The following is a 12,581-nucleotide window of genomic DNA, read 5'->3' on the forward strand; positions in this document are numbered from 1 at the left end:
TAGAGACCAACCCCCCCGCCCCCCCCCGCCGAGCCACCCATGGCCTCATCCTGCTCCCTGTCGGGGTCCTGAAGCCACACATCCCAGCCCCAGCACACCACCTGGGCAGGGCAGCACAGCTCCCTCCTCCCACTCCCCCCAGCCTCTTGCCAGGCTGGAACTCTGCCAGTCTACAGACAGCTCTTTGCAAGAGTGGAAAATTCACGTCTTTCTCCCTTAAAATAAAAAAAAAATCTGAGGTTTTCCATGTTAAAAGGGAAAATCTGCATTTTTTGTCCATGGGAAACAGAAAACCCAGATCTTGCTAATTAGCCAAACTGGAAACAGTCTCTGGGTGCAGACACACAGTCTCCCATTTGAGGAGACACCCTCCTTGCCATGGTTGAGGGGCTGCTATTAGGCATGGTAGCTGCCATTTAGACAAAGCGTAAAAAAACTTAAGGGAAGGTGATATGTTCTCAGGCTAGCTGTAACCCAGATCATCAAGCCAGATCTTCCAAGTTCCTCCTTTTCTTCACCTACCAAAACGATAGCACAAAATATAATAAAACGTTTGATATGGTAATGGGAGAAATGAGTTCACTCCGCTAACAAAGGAATAAAGTTTCTAAGCAACCAGTTTCCTTCCTTTGCCAGATGAGATATAGTTCTCATTAAAAAAAAAAAAATCTACACTGTAATATGAACAAATAGTCAGCTAAACTCTGATCACCCTGTCAGTTAATGAAGTGAAAATGGCTCAAAGCTGAATTTGGTCCCTAGCATAGTGACCAGCTTTCTGGTGTTAACCCTCTTCCCCCTATTTGGCATCAAAAGACCTAATGTCCTATGCCATGCCATTGTCCGAGTGACACGAGGATAGAAGTGATGTAAAAGCAGCCCACTGGACAGCTGTGCGCTTTAGGACAGATTGTCTTACTTCCACTGGAGAAACTTCAGGTTTAGCAGAGATGCAGTAAAGGAAGTGAAGAGAGCAATGGCCACACGCATTTCCCATAGTGAAGTGGGAACAGAGCAAGCAACTCAAAAGGAAAGCAGTTACCCTTGCATTTCTGCTTCACTTGCTAGCCCTCAAGGAAAACCACATCTGCCTTATTGTGGCCCAGTAACACTGAGTGCCAAAGCCACAGTTCTGACCGTCCCCGGGAGGACTGCATCTACCTGCCAAGAGTGAAAACATGCACACATACACACATGCACAGTCAAGAAAGCACTGAGCCAATGTCACAACATACAGAGCCTTGTATTACTGAAAGTACCAATTTCTAAATGATGCATAAAAGTAAGGTTCCTGACCACTTACAGTCATTAAGAGATGGCTTGACACAGGTCAACAGGGGTAGGGGTGTTAGCTTCAGATTCACACTAAGTGCAAATAATCTTGTGCAACTTTTAGCAGAGAAGATCCTTTAAAAAAAAAAGCTTAAAAAGGATACTTGAAAACAGGCCATCCAATTGTTATCATATTATAGCATGGAAAAGTAAAATACTTTGTAAGATCTGAGTGAAAGTCTGAAACTTCCAGGTGCAACACACTGTGTAGGTCTCTGAAATTATAATTACACTAAGTAGTGTCAAAACAGCTGCAATAATGAGATACTATAAGGAAATGATTGACTAGATCTTGAGGAAAATCCTTAAAGGTTTTTTTTTTTCCCAGTTTCTGTGTGAGAAATAGTCTTCTTTTCCCCTGAAGCAGCTAAACTAGGGCTTTTCAGACAGCATCGACTTTCAAGTTGTGCATGGAGCCCTCTTCTGGAGAAATTTGAAAAAATAAGATAGATAAAGAAGAATTCTTTCAGCAGTGTAGTACACATATTTGGGGAAAGTGCTCTGTGACTACCTTGATTCATTATAGAAAAGCATACGTGAAATCTGTGCTTTCTGCCATGAACGCAAATACAACTAAATAGATTATTTTTCTTCTTTCAGCCTTGACAACATTCCCAAACCCTGTGTTTTCCTTATGTTGTAAGTTTTACTGTCAGATTTCTATGTATATCTTGCGAACAACCACTTCCGACAGCTAATTTGGACAACAACCCAACACCACCACTGCCGCACTCTTCTGTGTACTGCCTTGACATACCTAAGTAAGTAAGAAATCCCTGTAAAGAACCTTATTTGCCTTTAAAACCTTCTGTCTGCAAGTTTTAGAAAACATCAGTTTTCAATAACGCACTTTGATTTAGGATGGCAAACTATTTTAAGCAGCCATAGAGATTTACTACTGAAGCGCACATTGCACTGGATTACCCAGATGCAAGCTAGCAGCGTGCATTCAGTACTTTCACTGGCAACTTCAAATTGAAGAAGTGGGATAGTGTATATGCACTTTCAAAGTCACCGATCACCACCACATGGAGGGTTTCTAGGAATGCATTATCCTGTAGCCACTTATATTAAGATACTGCCAAATACTTCCTCCCTGCTCCCCCCCTGCCCCCTTCCCCAATCAACATACAGGAAGCACTTCATATTTATTAAATGACAGTAAACCATGTCATCAAGGAGACAAGGTCTTTGGGGCAATAAAGTTCAGTGCTCCATCTTGTTAATGCAAGCTAATCCTTACCAAAGGCCATGAAGTATGCTTGATAAAGTAAATGAAGCATAATGCTTGGGAAAAGAGTGGTCTCAGCCAACAATTGAGAACCACTGATATTTTTTAAGTGAAACCACTGAAGACTAGTTTAAAGGACTGATTTTTTTTATTATTATTATTATGACTTTTGAATGGAAAAGCTTCAAAACAAGCCTTCATTTCTTGAATATTCTCATGATCTAATCACAAGCTCTGGAAGGGGAACACATATCTATACTCCGCACCTTCCAGCTATTGCTGCTTAGAAAATGGACTTGCGCTTTTCCGCCACTTCCACAAAAAACTGTTGCATTAGTGGCTGGCTATTACTGAGAAATCAGTTTATCCGGATTGATTTTTGCCAGTTCCACTCACACGGTGTTGTGCAAGGTGTTAGTGCGGCTGCTGTGAAAAGAAAAATAAATAAATAAATCAATCCGAGAAAAATGTGTTACAACCACTACCGCTGCCAGATGGCTGCATTTGTTTCACGTTGTTTCGCACCTTCTTCTGTTTACTTTTCCTCTCGCATGCAAGTTCTGCGGGGAAGGAGTCACAGAGAAAAATCTGAACAGAATTTTAATAATTCCTCCTTTTCCCCTCCCTCCTACCGCCGACTGGACGCATCGCTGGCAATTAGCATTTTCCCCTGTCGGTATTCTACAAGCACCTTCCACAAAACAGTTCTATTTATGTACTTTCTTATTACTGCTTTAATTGATTTCCAAATGAATTAACTTTCTGACACCCTGCATAAATTTGTATTTTTTTATGTCACCAAGTAAATGCACTGGTAGGTGAAGCTTCCAAATGTAACAGAGAAAGTGGATCGTAGTATGAAACACCTGGAAAGACTGAACTGAGTAGCTAGATTGAATGATGCTGATCTTGGACAACTCAGTAATGCTAGGCCTGGCTGGTACTTGGATGGGAGAATATCTTGGAATACAAGGCACTGTAGATCCAAACCAGTGAGCTGTGGCTGAGAGCTTGAAGACCACACAAATTGGGTGAGTAGCTAGACTTGTTCAGTACCACTGATGCTGCTCACCCAGTGGACAGAAATAAAGGAAGGAAAAGCTGGACTATGCAAGGTAGTGTGGACTCAGTCCTACAATGGGCTCAGCACACTTTCCCCAGCTCAGCAAATCATTTAAGCATGTTCTGAACTTTAAAGGCATACATTAAAGTTAAGCAGGTGCTTGAGTATTTGGCGGGATCAGGCACTGTGCACCTTGCAGGCCCTACTAGTGCTTTGTTCATCCTGCAGTTCAAGCTGCTTGCTCAAGGGGCTGCTGGTAGAGTTGCTGAAGGCATGCCCTCCTCCGTCACATAGCTATAGCTTTTCTGATTCTTCAAAAAGAACTGCAACTTGAGCTGAATAATTCTGCTTCTAAGTGGAAGCAACTCCAATCACAGAGCAAAAACGCAGGCTGAACTGTAGTCCAGATGGCAGTCCTCGAGTCACTGGGCAGGGGGTCAGCTTAGTGCTCCCAACAGGTCATTTATGCAGCAGTGAGTTTCCCCAGGCAGTGCCCTCTCTGGAGAACACCTGTGCCGCCCCTGCTTCCGCCTGCATTGGCAGCTTAGCTTGCCCAGCTGCCTGCCTGTGTAGTCCCAGCCGGTCCTTGAATCTCAGCCCAGTCTCTCAACGTTTCCATCCTGATTCCCATCTGGGCACTCCCAGCGATTCCTAGAGGTCCTATATGAGCAGCTTACCTAACCACCTGCCCATCCGAGTGTCTCCCCTTAGAGCAATCCGTGGAGCCTGCCTAGCTTTGCTCATGCAGCATCCCATAGGCACATCCCTGGCATGTGCTTTCCATGCATTACTAGTGCTCCCATCACCAGGGCATCTAGGCATCGTGTATCTGACATAGTGCAGCAGTATGTACTCACAGTCTACCAAGGACAAAACTCTCTGCCATCATTCATTTTCTGTTGCTCCCTTTAGTACTTATGTTCACAATTGAATCCACCCAACTGCCTGTGCGCTCACCCCCATGGATTCCCAAACCATCGGGTCCCACCCTGTACCACAGCTTCACCAGCCACCCAAGCGTGCGTCAGGTCATACGAGAAGCTGAGCACCCCAGCTCTGGATCCAAAACTAACAGCGTGCATATGGTCAGCTCATACAGCCACCTCCTGCTCACAGCCCTTTGGCTCATCTCAGCAGCAAAGCCTTCCCTACAATGGACCCCCACCATTATCTCTCTCTCTCTCCCTGGCTGCAAAAGCAACTTAAACCCCTTTTGGAAACAGCACGAACACAATGATTCAGTGTCCCAAGCATTAGTTTGGCTAGTACTGAAGGAGACACCAACCTCCTGAGGGTTAAATGCAAAGTGTTTCAAGCCCCGAGTCAAAAAGGAATTAACTTTTATCTCCACTCAGGGCACAGGATGCCAATGATACTGTCACTTAACGGGAGTTTATAGAGCGACTAAGACAAAAAGATGAGTGCTTCACGCTGGACGACAACAAAGCAACCTCCAACATCACACGGAGCTTTCAAAACTAAACCCCTTGCATTCATATGGGGGAAGAAAGAAGCCAGAAGGGACTGAGAAGTCAGCTAGTTCTCTGCTGTGACTGGCAGCAGCAGCAGGGCTTTAGCAGCCCCGTGGCTTTTAAGGGGTGGGGGGGAGTCTGTTTGCTGGCAGCAGGGATCTATTACATATAATAAGAGGAAAAGCTATAGAGCAAGTCACACACACAGAGTATTAGACAGCTATCAAAGAGGGTGCGGGGGCACCTTATGCACGGTCTGATTTCTTTTTTTTTTTCCCCCTCCACATTTTTTTCTTCCTCCTTTTTAAAAAGCAATAAATAATGTGAGCTGTCTAGCACAGACCCCATTCCCCGGCACAAGCTACAGAGGAGAGAGAGACAAATCAAAGTTGCAGCATTTGATATGACAGAAAATATTGCTGCTGCAGCTGCTACTGAGACACTTGAAAGATTCCCCCCCCAACCCAACCGCTCCCCCTCCCCAAAAAAAAATATTATCTCTCACCCAGCAAATTTGTTGTAATTGTAAATCAGAGAGATTCCACATTCCTAGCAACTGGCTTATAGCAGAGATCTTGCATCTTTCAACAGTAATTCAAGCAATGTCTAATTACTCAGAAATCAGACTTGAATTACAAATACTTCCAAATGCAGGAGAGGGAAGATGAAAGAAAGCCCAAAATAACCCACCCACATTTCTTACCTGGGACAGTAGAAAGGACAGAGTAAGTTGAGTTTTGTGCTGCATTTTGCCAGACTAGAAGGTACCGGAGGCTTTTTCATTCATGCACTCGGCTGCACTGAGCATATTTTCACTGTGAAACAGCCTTTGAGAAGAGACTCTGCCTTGAGAGCCAGCCAACTTCCCAAATAGATCAGCAGCATCATCACTAAAGCATTGGATAGAGTCTGATGACCAGAACCAATGGCTTTACAAGGATGATTTCTTCACAAAGCATCCCCATTTTGCATCACACATACTGGGCAAGCACCTCTCACAAACACAGCACCTTTAGGAAGCATTTTGCCTTGGTGTATTTGTGTGTTTAGTTTCAGTCTAACAAATCATGCTTTATGGTTTTCAATAGTATTTTCCTTCCTGGAGAATGGAATTGCACAGAAGAAAATAGCAGCAAGTCAAAGCACCAGTGCAAAGAGCTTCTCTTTATTAAAATGTTAATAAGGTGCGCTTTATTTTCAATAAATCAAAAAAAAAAAAATGACCACAGCAGCTCTTAGCTGCTTCCAAGCTTTGGAAGAACAAGACAGAGAAGTTTGTGATGCAGAAGAAATACAGCTTATATTTTGTGTTTTTTCCCCCTCAGTCTCACAAATCACAATGAGGACGGATCAATTCTATCCTGCAAGGGGGGGAAAAATCCACCATAGGGCAAGAGATTTTATTAACTGTTCAGGTAATGGCTGGACTGGTTTTTATCTCAGTGAACTTGAATCTAGGACAATGTTTCTAAGGTCCATGCCCTTCCACAATGGGAACTTTTCTTGTTTGGAAGGAGACTGGATATTATAGCAATCAGATCCCTGCGGGCTATTCTAGCTCGCAGCATACCGTTGTGTAGGTGGGTGCCAAATTAAAAGTCAAATGCCCCTTTTTACAACTTCTTCTCACTTTCAGCCCATCAGTCACATCCCTGACTGTTTTTTTTTTTAATTCAGACCCCAGATTTCCCGATGGTTGTATGTAAATCTCTCCAGATGTCCCCCCCATCCAACTATCATCTCACAGCCTTTTGACTCGGACCATCCCTTTGTTACTTGTTCCTCACTGGCCTCCTCATTGCCTCTGGTGTCTCTGCCCCTCACCATCTCCTTACTGATACAAGCAGTTGACAAGGATGCCAGCCGCTGCAGTCGAACAGGGCGTGCAGCTACCCGGCTGCCATCCCACACGTGCAATTCTCCTGCTTGGCTGCTGCCGAAGGAGGGATGGCTGGATAAAGAGTCAAGACAGGCAGCTAGATGGGAAGGGATGCAGTTTCGAATAAGCTGTCAACCCCTTTCCATCTTCACCAGCGTTGGCAGGAGCTTCCTGCAGTGAGAAATGCGAGTCTGTAGCTTTCTCAGCCCCTCCTGGCTTTCCATTTTTATCCCAGCTCCTCTGAATGAACTCGCGCCCCTTTCTCCCACAGCACGGTCAAGGAGGGAGGAAGGCACTTGTCCTCCAACCCTGACTCTTCCCATGTAGAAAGAGCTTGGGGGTCAAACATGCCCCAGACACTGTTCAGGGTGGGTTTATATCTGTAAGCACATTATTTCATAAACATTAGGGCTGCAAGGGACCTCGTAAGATCACTGGGTGCAGGGGGCACGAAGTCAGCCAGGATCAAAGGATCCCAGCAAGGTAAGCACTCAAATGTTTCTTAAAAATGTGCAGAGTAAGTGCTTGCACCACCTCTGTGGGGAGTTGCTTCCAGGCCTTGGGGGTTTGGACAGTGAAGAAGTAAAACTTATAAATAGTAAATAGAGTGCAAGTAGGAAGCAGCAAACATCAGCACCACCAGTGCTGGCACTAAGACCTGCAGTGCCTTCAGCAAACTGGGACAGTTTTATCCCTCCCAGCGTCTTCCCTAATGCCCGCTCTCTGGCTGCACCAGGTACCAGTCTGTTCTCTTTCGCTCCCTTCTCTAAGCTTGTCAGGACTGGAGCTATGGTGTGACATACAATCCTTGGCCACTTGGCCTTTGACCGGGACCCCTGGCTCCCTTGGCTTTCAGCCATCCCACACCACTTGCCACCATTGCCCTCACTGCCTTCCAGGTCCCTCCCGTAGTCCCCAGACTGCACCTTGGAGCATGTTGGCTGTGGGAATAAGTCCAAAGAGCAGTTTTACCATTAGGGCACAGCACCAAAACGGGGGTTTACCCCTGACCGACAAGGGCCATCCCAGACTGAAACACAACCGTGCGGACAAGCCCAGAGCAGCTGCCATTTTTACCAACTGGCCCTTTCTGTCCAGGGATGCTCAGCCTCTCGCTCCTCTCAGGTACAATAAAAAGCTCAAAACTCACCCCAGAGTCCAGAAGCCACGCACCCAGCCTCAAACCACTCCCCAGACTGCGGCTGACTACTCTCTTCCTCGGTTTTTTGCACCCACCTCAACTATCTCCTCTCCATAGTTTCCCTCAAACCCTTGCTCTGTCGCTGTGCTGTTCCCTCCCCTGCAGGCTGTTATTTTTTAGCAGGTGTTTCTAATTAGCAGCTCGGTCACAGCTGGGTGCAGTTGGCTCCTTCATTAACCCACCCTGTGCTGCTCGTTTCTGGGTTTTACATACCCCCACCGCCCAGTCACAGGCTTTGTATAGGATGTCGGTCATCCTCCTGTCTTTTATTTTATTTATTTTTTTTGCCATTTGTAATAAAGGGGACGCCAGCACACCCTCAAGAAAGGTTTCATCCAACTTTGCTCACTGGCGCATATCGTGCGCCCGGGAAGCTGCAGATTCCCGTCACCCACAAGTGCAGCCGCAGCCTTCTCCTGGACGCGGGGAAGCAGATAGCTGCCAGAAAACTCATGTAGGACTGAAACCAACTGGGTGCTTGCCAGGCTACCACTCTTCTTGTGGAAGACCACAATAGAAGTCATGCAAGGTGAGAGTTCACAGCTCCCTTAATTCATCCCCATCAGCAGGCTGCTTTCAGGGAGGGACCTTCGTGCTCTTCAGGTTGCCGTCTGCCACTTCTGCTGGGCTTCCTGCCCTCATATAGGCTCTCTGTTTTCCAAGGGGAAGGAGTATATTACTACTAAGAATAGTGTTTGGGGCAGGGAATGAGTCGAAGCCTTTTGAATTTTTAAAGATAGACTGCAGATGGGCCCGGATTAGGAGAAATAAAAAAAAATAAGCATAGGCGTGAACTATTATTGCTGCCTGGTGTTTATCATTTTGGAAGGTCTAAAAAGAAAGGGTCCAATACGCCCCTGTGTAAGCTCCGCGGAGGTTGCGCACAAGGAATTTGGCCCATTGCATCTTTTCATTTCAGCAGCTTACATTTTCTGCCGCCCACACATACAACCACAGCCCTCTGCCGGAGGCTGGGAACGAGACAGCTGTCAGGAAGCGTGTATCGGCCAGCACTGGAACTTGTGGCAAGACATTATGGGCACAAGAGAACCAGCTGCTCTTGTCTTTTGGAAAACCTCAGGCATAAAGGAGGAAAACTAGATGTGATTACCATTTTTCCAGGAGGGGGATGACTCAAACCATGCAAGGGTAGGATTAGGGAGAAGTTAAAGAATGTGTTTTCAGGGTCTGTGCTTGCATGGCTGGCAGTTCTGCCAAGGCAAGCTTGGCTAGGGGCGCTCGGCTCTACCGCAGCTGAAGTGCCTTGGAGTACAGTTTAAATACTAGAGAAAGAGAGGAGCACTGTGACAATCAGCAGGCCTTCTTTCTTCTTCACAAAGCTATCATATGACTCGTTCAACACATCAACCTAGGGGTTGTTAAGGGATTTGTCTAGTTTCCCCTCATTAGGCACAGGATCTAAAGAAGAGAGGTGGAATAATTAAGCAGTAAGTGGGGATGGGTGGGGAAAGAGAGAAGACACTTTAGTAAACATGCCTATGTTAGCAATAGGCAATGGCAGCTAGACAACTTGTCCCCGTTGTATATTTTATACCTGTTGCAAAGAAATAGGATCTCTTGCTTTAGCACTATTAAAAGAGGATTCCCCATGGCTAGGGGAAGATGAGGATGCATTGTTTTATTTCATAAAAATCCTTTATAGTTAGTGGGACTCATTCCAGTCCTGCTCACTTACACTCCTTGGACTGTGAGTTTGGCACCGGGCTGGACACAGGCATGGGCAAACTGAGTGGCCGCCTGCAGCCCGGATAGAAAAGGGGCCCGAAAATGGTAATTTAAAAATTATTATTACCATCATCTCTGGTGAAGGGGGGCCGATACTAAAAGCCTGCCCAGGGTTGCCAGGAGTCTAGGCATGGTGCTGGTTTGGCATGATGTTTTCCTATTTAACGGAATAGGGCCCAGACCTAATTTGGGCCCTTTAGCACTAAAGTGATGTAAAAAAACCCCAAAATTGAACACAAGGTAAATAATACCAATCAAAACAAATGAGCTCTTGCAACATCATATAGCAATAATCCTGTAGACTATTCCCCACTGCTGAGTTGGACCTCTATTATAGACCGCTATAACATTTTTTAAAGGAATTTGGCTCCAAGAACTGTAATATATTATGCTGCTATCTGTACACTGCTGCTAAAACCATTTGCAAGCTTGTAACCAGTATCCATTAGCAAAAAGTCTAGTACAAGGAGTTAATGAACAAGATAGACTATCCACGCAGACTGGAGAATTATTAGTAGTTAAAACTACTGAAAGGAAATGATTGCTATCAGCTTGGAGAGGTACTTGAATCTACACTACCCCATCAGAGTATATCAAGTTATCACCAATCTTGAGTGGATTTATGTTCACAGTATTCTGGTGTGGTAGAGAAATATATTTATCCTTTAGCCAAAATGGAACTGAGGCACAGAAAGCTAAGAGCCTCGCTCAGGATCATACTGGACGTCTGTGGTACAGCAAGTGATTGAATCCCGGTCTTCAGAGATCCAGCACTGCACCTGCCGTTTTTCTATAGAGAACAAGCTTTTACAGTCAAAATAAACCTTCCTAGAGGACACGACGGCATCCACACTGTTTTCACTCCAGACAAAGACTGTACTAGTGTACAGCTGAAGTGTGACAAGACCTCCTTGGATCATGTTCCTCTCTTCACCCAGCTCATACCCTTCCCCAACCAAAAAACTGAAAATCAAACAAACCCCCAAACCAAAGAAAACTTGCATATTTTGACTAAATTCCCATTTTTTTGGAACAGATATAACTTCCAAAACTGATGAGGGTACAACGAGTTATGCCAGTGCAGAATGTGGCACACAGCTTTTAATTGGTGCCTTGCCAACAGGAAGAGGTATGACTCCTTGCTTCCCTTAGGGCTCCTACCTTATTGACTAAGGCAACAAAAGGAGTTTATTTTGGCAAGGTGAACGCTATTTTCCCAAGTCCTTTTAAACCCAAATCCTGCTCATAAATTCAGATCAGAGTAACTAAATTAAATGAATAAATGCACAGACATAGTATCATTCCCTATTTTCATTGCAGCTGTACCATGTCACAGCCATCATTTGATGATTCGGTTGGTAAGATTATTAAAAAAGGTAGCCCTTTTTGTTGTTATTACACATATCAAGGGAAGAAAATACAGATCCACTGAAAACAACTCAGGAGAACGGAGAGAATACAGATTAATATTGTCAGAGGCTTTTGTAAGAAGTATCCACAAAAAAATCAAGACATACAGCAGGTATTATGGGAAAGTTAATATTAAGAAACAAATGAAACACAGCATAACATTGTGCAGTGAAGTTGTGACTGAGTGATAGCTTCTAAGGTCCAATCAAATGCCAGCCAAGTAATTCAAAAGTTTAAACTGAGATATGGTCTTTCACTCCTGTACTTATGAGTTAAAATGTATATCTTCTCATGAGAGAGGGGCCATATCAAGTATTCTGCATTTTATATAGCTCACTTGTGAGAAGCACACTTCACCAACAAATAGCAATAAGCCTGCTTAATTTCTCATCTTTTCATACAGGAACAACAGATGGATAAATATAGCTTAGAGTGAATGTAAGCGGGGGAAAAAGAGAGAAGAGAGAGAAAAAGAATATGTCAGTCCTTGAATATATTGGCATACTAGGCTCTAAGTTACATATAGGAACAGTGTGGTAGAGTTCAGGAATGACCAAAGATGGGGCACACATAAAGGTTAAGTAGAGACATTCCAAAAGCCCAAGATTGACTCAATTCAGTCTTCAAAGTTTTGTCTAAAATGCATAGATTGAACAAATAAGCAAATGAACAGACATTCACTTCCAATTCTGGAAAGGCAGCCACATCCCTTCAGTGACCCAGGCCAGATGGCAGGGGGTGCTAGACTACATCTTCCTGCTTGGCTGAAGCAGACAGCTTGGGCCAAGGCGAGCAGCCTACATCCATCCAGGTTTATCTTAAACCGGTTTCAGCCATTTTGAAAGTGGTTTATATGTGCTGAACTTCTGTTGTGTTACAGATTTGAACCAGTTTCTGATCACTTGCACCAGTTTGTACGTAATTTCTGTCCCTAAGCAAACCCACTTTAAGTTAGAGAGCTGGACAGAAACCAATATTTTCTTTCCAGTAATTTTTTTTAAAAATTTCCACTGTCCTGATTCAGAACAAAAAGTTGAAATATGAAAGGTTTGAAAAAAAAAGTTATAAATATGGTTCTGGTACAATCCATTCCTTTTATATTAAAATAAATATCTTAAATTTTGAAACAAAAAGCTGCCTGTTCAAGTTGTTTGAAATGCTTTGTACCGCCTCTAAAATGGTTCTCCGGTTCTGAAATTGTTAAGAGTGACCCTCTCCCACAAAGGATATCTCTGCAGGGCACCAAG

The 12,581-nt window shown here is 44.4% G+C and overlaps 1 protein-coding gene and 1 long non-coding RNA gene across 2 annotated transcripts in view; one reads left to right on the plus strand and one right to left on the minus strand.

The window, feature by feature from the left end:
* Positions 1-5,966, minus strand: part of CDH13 (cadherin 13) — a 948,741-nt gene extending 942,775 nt beyond the window's left edge. The window contains exon 1 of the mRNA XM_019505469.1: positions 5,802-5,966. Within this exon, the coding sequence (XP_019361014.1) occupies positions 5,802-5,846 (45 nt within the window). The 5' untranslated portion in view covers positions 5,847-5,966. The remainder of the gene's footprint in view (positions 1-5,801) is intronic.
* Positions 5,967-8,393: 2,427 nt separating this feature from the next.
* The window catches only part of LOC109289317, a 31,452-nt gene continuing 27,264 nt past the window's right edge, over positions 8,394-12,581 (plus strand). The window contains exon 1 of the long non-coding RNA XR_002095332.1: positions 8,394-8,707. This is a non-coding gene — a long non-coding RNA (uncharacterized LOC109289317). The remainder of the gene's footprint in view (positions 8,708-12,581) is intronic.

This window comes from Gavialis gangeticus, unplaced genomic scaffold, assembly GCF_001723915.1.
Source record: "Gavialis gangeticus isolate Ggan-Ray unplaced genomic scaffold, GavGan_comp1, whole genome shotgun sequence".
Lineage (NCBI taxonomy): Eukaryota > Metazoa > Chordata > Crocodylia > Gavialidae > Gavialis > Gavialis gangeticus.